We start from the raw sequence: 5,960 nt of genomic DNA, 5'->3' as shown, positions 1-5,960 counted from the left end.
AGTGACATGTGGCATGAGGGAGTTTTTTTTATTATATTGTTAATATATTTCCATCAAACACGTGTGAATATGTGAAAATAGTCTTTTCACATTTTTTTATCTAAAACTCAAACAATGTTTCATACTTGAGAGATGTTGTCTAATGTGTTATCACATGTATCACCTAAAGTATATTTTTGGTCCCAAACTTTTTCATGTGTTGAGAATTAGATCCTCAAATTTTTATTAGTATTTTACATTCTCTAACTTATATATTTTTTGGTTAACTAAAACTGACATCACATAGGAGATAATCTTGTATTGATTGTATAATAATGGATCTTTATTCAATATACCTAATAAAATTAAAACAACTTATGAAATGTCAACCTCATCTTTTACAATTGTGTGAACACTTAATTTTGTCCAAATTATTTCGCATGATTGGACAGTTTTTTATCCACACTTAGATAAAATGGTAATTTTTGTGGTTTTGTAAAGTCATTGAATTATTTTTACTCACTTATGAATGTTATAATAACTTTTTTGTTTTTATAACATCATTAAATGCATTTTGTCAAGCATTTTGATAATTCTCATGGAATTAACAGGACAATATGGTCTTTTATCTAATGGGGAGATATCAAGTTACTCGAGGAATAACTTTAAAGAGTTACTTCATACCTCCATCATTCATCTATTACACTAAAAGTTCACAATCGTTGTTTAAAAACTCATATGAAACTCACATGACCAGTCTTTTCTTTCTTCCTCTTACAACTAAAAAACCAATGACCTTAAACCATAACAATGTTTGGATCAAGAAGCTAAAAAAACTAAAAGCTATAATGGTATGAACAATTTCCTACAAAACCAAATTTGATTCAACAATGCATCTTATTGCAAATATCTTTCTCTTAAACTGAAACTTTATCACAATTACAAGTACCCCATAAAAATAAAAGAGCAATTGTGTGATAATCATAAATTGTGGTAAACCATGAAAATACAAACATATCCCGTCACCGTAACCACCTTACTCCTCATCCACCATAACCTAATTGTAGTAAACCATAAATTATTTATAAATTAAATATGTTATTAATAATGCCTTTAAGATTGAGCATGAAATCTTTTTATTGGTCTAAAAGGATTTTAAAATCCACAAACGAAAAATGGGGTTCTTTGGAAGATGGAAGCCATGACCATTGTGATGTGGTGAAACAATGGATGATAATAAGAAAAGGTTAGTAAATAATGTAAAAGGAAGAAGAATGGTCATGTGAGTTTCATGTGACTTTTTAAACAAATAATATGAACCGTAATACAATGAATGGTGGACATTTAGAATAACTCTTCAAAGTTACTCTTAGAGTAACTTGATTACCCCACTTTATCTAAATATGAATATTTTGGTAATTTCCTTGTGATTAAGGGAATATAATTTATTTTCTCATTCCAAATAAACTTTTAAAGAAAATAAACTATTGTAAGAATTCGGAAACCTTCAATATATCCAGGAAGAGATTGGAAGAGACAAAAAAGTTCACTAATGGTGAAGCAAAACTGATTTTCCAATTTAACTAAAAAATGGGTTGCAATCATCTACAATCTGAATTATGAGAGAATGAGAAAAAATCACGTAAATGAGAAATGTGCATGAAAGAATATGTGGAGTGTCAAGGATCTCAAGGACCTATTGCTCCATCAAGAACCTCGACTATAAAGATTAATGCATCTTACTAAATCTCTGAATCTTTTCCGACATTGATCTCGGTTTACCCTCCTTGATCAATGAACATTCCTTATTGAACCTACGGAAATCACAAAATAGTTCAAATTGACCATGACTTATCATAAACAAAGTATGATAAATTTTTTTGTAGGTTTTGCTTATGAAGAAGTGCACAGAAAGACATTGCACAAAACCCTCCAACAAATGATTGGCCATGAAGCTACAAGGGAAAACAAATGCATCACTTTTCCTTTCAAAGTCAAAGAGAAAGCCTTGCACACCATTAAATTTATTCCTCCTCTATAACAAATGGTTGGTCGATAATACTAGATATTCTCCCTCACATTAGGTGATTTGTCATAACTACCAATATTGGTGAGTTGTTTGAAATTGGTATGGATAAGATTCAATATGATTGTCTCACTAAATCGCACATCAATAAAATTGTCTTATTCTGTATATAGCTCTTATTGTGGTAGATTTTTTTTTCACGTAGAAAATAACAAATTTTTTTTTTCCATGTCCTAAAAACCATTTTTCACACACAACTTTCAATTTAATGTATTAATTTATTTACCATCATTTTTATTTAAGGGTTGTTCAAAATGATTTTATGAATTTAATTACAAATGATTTTAATGTTAGGAAGTTTAAGACATGCTAAAATCTTTTTTCTCAAGTGATTTCTTTTTAAAGTTTATCAATCTATTTAAAAAAATCTTGAATAATTTAGGAAAATAATTAAATATACAATGAAATATAATATAAAATAAATGTTCTAAAGAACAATTTTATGGTCAAGTTAGGCTTTAAAATTTAAATATAAGAATGATTTTAAATACAAAAATAGTCCGATAAATATTTAGAGTGATGTCAACCCATGACTCTTAGTAGTTATAATTTTTTATTATTATTTTAAATTATTTAAACTAATATTGTACGTACACATGTTAATAATCAATTTGTAAATAAATAAATATAATTTTGACCAATTGCAATAAAGAAAGCTACTTGACCAATTGGAATAAAGAAAGCTACTTGACCAATTAACTCATCATCATTTATTTGGTAATGTCTTAAAATTTTGGATGAAACCATTTTACTATTGAGACAGAAAACTGAAACCCACATTTCAAAACACAAGCATGACACTCCTCTCATCCAAACATTCCTTTACCCTCCTCCTCTTCTTACCTCTCCTCTTCATCCATATTTCAACGCCGTCTACAGTCTTTGCCGCCGACCGCCACGTCATCAATTTCCGGTCACCGAACCTCTACCCGGAAGGCATCGCCTGGGACCCCAAGGCTCACCACTTCCTCGTCGGCTCCCTCCGCCACCGCACCATCTCCTCCGTCTCCGACTCCGGCGTCGTCAAAACCCTAATCTCCGATACCTCCCTCCTCGAAAACGTCACCGTTCTAGGCCTCGCGGTCGATTCACTCAACAACCGCGTCCTCGCCGTTCTCTACGCCATGAAACCTCTCCCACCTTTCAACGCCCTCGCTGCCTACGACCTCCGATCCGGCCACCGCCTCTTCCTTTCCCTCCTCCCCTCCGACACCGCCGCAATCGCAAACGACGTCACGGTTGACTTCAAAGGCAACGCTTACGTCACGAACGCCGCAGGGAACTTCATCTGGAAGGTGAACGATAAAGGCTCAGCTTCGATCTTATCGAACTCACCGAGGTTCACGGAACTTCCAGTAGACCCTACCTTACCTTATAGTTTCTGCGGCCTCAACGGTATTGCTTACGTCAGCGACGGTTACCTCTTAGTGGTGCAATCAAACACAGGGAAGATGTATAAGGTTGACGCTGAAGACGGTACCGCCACGCGCGTGGTCTTAAACAAGGATCTGATGGGCGCAGACGGCGTCGCAGTGAGACAAGACGGCGTCGTTTTGGTGGTGTCACCGGAACTAGGGAAGATGTGGTTTCTGAAGAGTAACGATAGTTGGGGAGAGGGAGCGGTGTTTGACGAAATTGACCTTGACTTGGAAGGGTTTCCTACTACGATTGCTTTGAGGGAGAGGGATAGGGCTTACGTGTTATACGGTCGTATACGTGAGGGTGTTTTGGGGAATTCGGAGAGGGAGAGTTTTGGAATTGAGGAAGTGAGGTCAGAAAAGGAGGGTGAGAGTGTTGTTTGGTTATTTGTGATGATTGGATTTGGCTTAGCTTATTTTCTATATTGGAGATTTCAAATGGGGCAGCTTGTGAAGAATATGGATAAGAAGATCAATTGATTGTTTGTTTCATACTTTCATGCCATAATCCAACATGATCAAGGTGCTTTTTCTATTTTGGTTTCACTTTGTGCTTTTAATTTCCCCATTCCAGATATTTTTGCTTTTGAGAATGGATTCTAAAAATAAGTGGTCATGGGATTGCTGTTTAATGTTGATAGTGGATTATCCATCTATAGTGGTTACCCTATTTTTATGTCAATTATTGTGAAAATGTAAATTGACATTGCTGCAAGACTATTGTAGTGGTGTCCTTGTGAAATTTTGAACTCAGATGATGGTATACCAATGTCCCAACAGCCAATTTTCTATGTTAGGGTAGCTGAATGGAATAGGATGAACTGTCACCATTCTTGTCCCAATTTTATGTATCTTTTTGATGAAAAAGTTTCACTTAATTAAAAAACTATTCTAAAAATATAAAATAACATTTTTATATTAGTTGGAAAAAGTTGTTTGGACAGAACTATGATGACATAATCATTTTGTGACAAATAATCCTAATTAAGCTGAATGATGATAATAAGAAATGGAAGTGCATCTTGTTTTCTAAAATTTGTAACACTACTACATGTATCATTTAGTTCTTATTGCTTAGGAAATATAAATTAATATAATCAATGAAAAATGAGTGTTAAATGAAATAGTAGACACTTTAGGACACTGGCTGGATAAAGGATTAGAGAGGTGAAGATTAAAACAATAAGTGGGAATAAGCAACATGTAACTTTCTGCATACTATAAAATAGGAGATTTTGGGTATAAATAAGAAAAGTGGGTTGAATTACTAATAATATGTAATAAAGTAGGAAAGTGAACCATGCATGAAGGTGCAGATGCTACTTAGAAAGTCAACTCAAATAATTGAACCTCATTGTTTTGTACTTCAGAATTCAGAGAACATGATTAGTCAAATATGAAGTATATCTTACACGTTAATTACATCACATGTAGAATAATTAGTATTCACTTGTTTACCTTGGCTCTACTTTGGTGGTAGTAGAAATTTCCTTCTAAGAATCAATTTTGGACTTTTCCCCTCAAAGATAGATTGCTGGTCTTTTAGGTGAGGTAGCTGGCTAACTGCAACACTTGTATTTGTTAACAGATATATTGGGTTGAAGAGATCAACATGAATGCTCCTTTCCACTTCATCAGAAACAAATGCCCCATTTAATGCTGGAACCATTAACTGTAGACATACCCCATCATTCCATGAATGCAGATCCTATCCCCAAACCTGTTCCATTCGATGAAATTAAACATAGTTAAAGATATGCTTTTGGGACAAGTGATTTCCATTACATATCTGATAGAAATTATTTGAGTGAAATCAGAGATAAGAAATAGTGTACCAAAAATGAACTGAGAGCCTAATTTTACATACATGCCCTATAATATTGAGAGGTGGACAACATCATAGAAGCTATTGTTTTTTCTTTTACTAATAATTTCAAGAACAAACAACATTCCAAAGCTATATACATCAGCCTTTGTAGAGAAATAATCATATTCTGCATACATATAATAACACCACAAGAAATAATTATTCATGACCTCAAAATAATTGTTTTCACATATTCCTCAACAAAGTATATAATAAGTAATGAGTTCAGCACACTCGTTAAGTACCAACAATTCTGTTGGTATTCATTGGATTCTTGCTGTCTAATCATTCTTCCCATACCAAAATCTGAATTTTTAGGATTCATTTTCTCATGAAGAAATATGTCATTGGCTTTTTTTTGAGTACTTATGAAGTTAGAGAATCGTTGAGAAATTCATTCAATCATGTTGAACAGCTTAGCTAGTTTAACATGTCTCAATTACACTCATATCTCTTGAATTTTAGTGAAATTACACAAATTATCATTCACTTTTTTATACCTACACAAACCATCTAATTTTTATACTTTTATCACTGGCCACCACTGCATGAGAAATAAGTGTATTTTTTTAAACAAAAAAATATGATAAATGCAATTAAGTTAAACAAA

At 33.4% G+C, this 5,960-nt stretch overlaps 1 protein-coding gene across 1 annotated transcript; it reads left to right on the top strand.

Annotated features, from left to right (window-relative positions):
* The first annotated feature begins 2,814 nt into the window (after window positions 1-2,814).
* On the top strand, window positions 2,815-4,157 carry LOC109341888. Its single transcript, XM_019579860.1, has one exon. It carries the CDS (start codon window positions 2,860-2,862, stop codon window positions 3,961-3,963), a length of 1,104 nt encoding a protein of 367 aa, XP_019435405.1. The 5' UTR covers window positions 2,815-2,859; the 3' UTR covers window positions 3,964-4,157.
* The last annotated feature ends 1,803 nt before the right edge of the window (window positions 4,158-5,960 follow it).

The sequence above is a fragment of the Lupinus angustifolius genome, unplaced genomic scaffold (genome assembly GCF_001865875.1).
Source record: "Lupinus angustifolius cultivar Tanjil unplaced genomic scaffold, LupAngTanjil_v1.0 Scaffold_808, whole genome shotgun sequence".
Classification (NCBI taxonomy): Eukaryota; Viridiplantae; Streptophyta; class Magnoliopsida; order Fabales; family Fabaceae; genus Lupinus; species Lupinus angustifolius.
Note: the sequence above shows the minus strand (reverse complement) of the source record. Positions and strands in the feature narration are given on the sequence as shown.

Bases quoted from the DNA above. Each gene is read 5' to 3' on its own strand.
- LOC109341888 (XM_019579860.1), top strand. From the start codon at position 2,860: ATGACACTCCTCTCATCCAAACATTCCTTTACCCTCCTCCTCTTCTTA.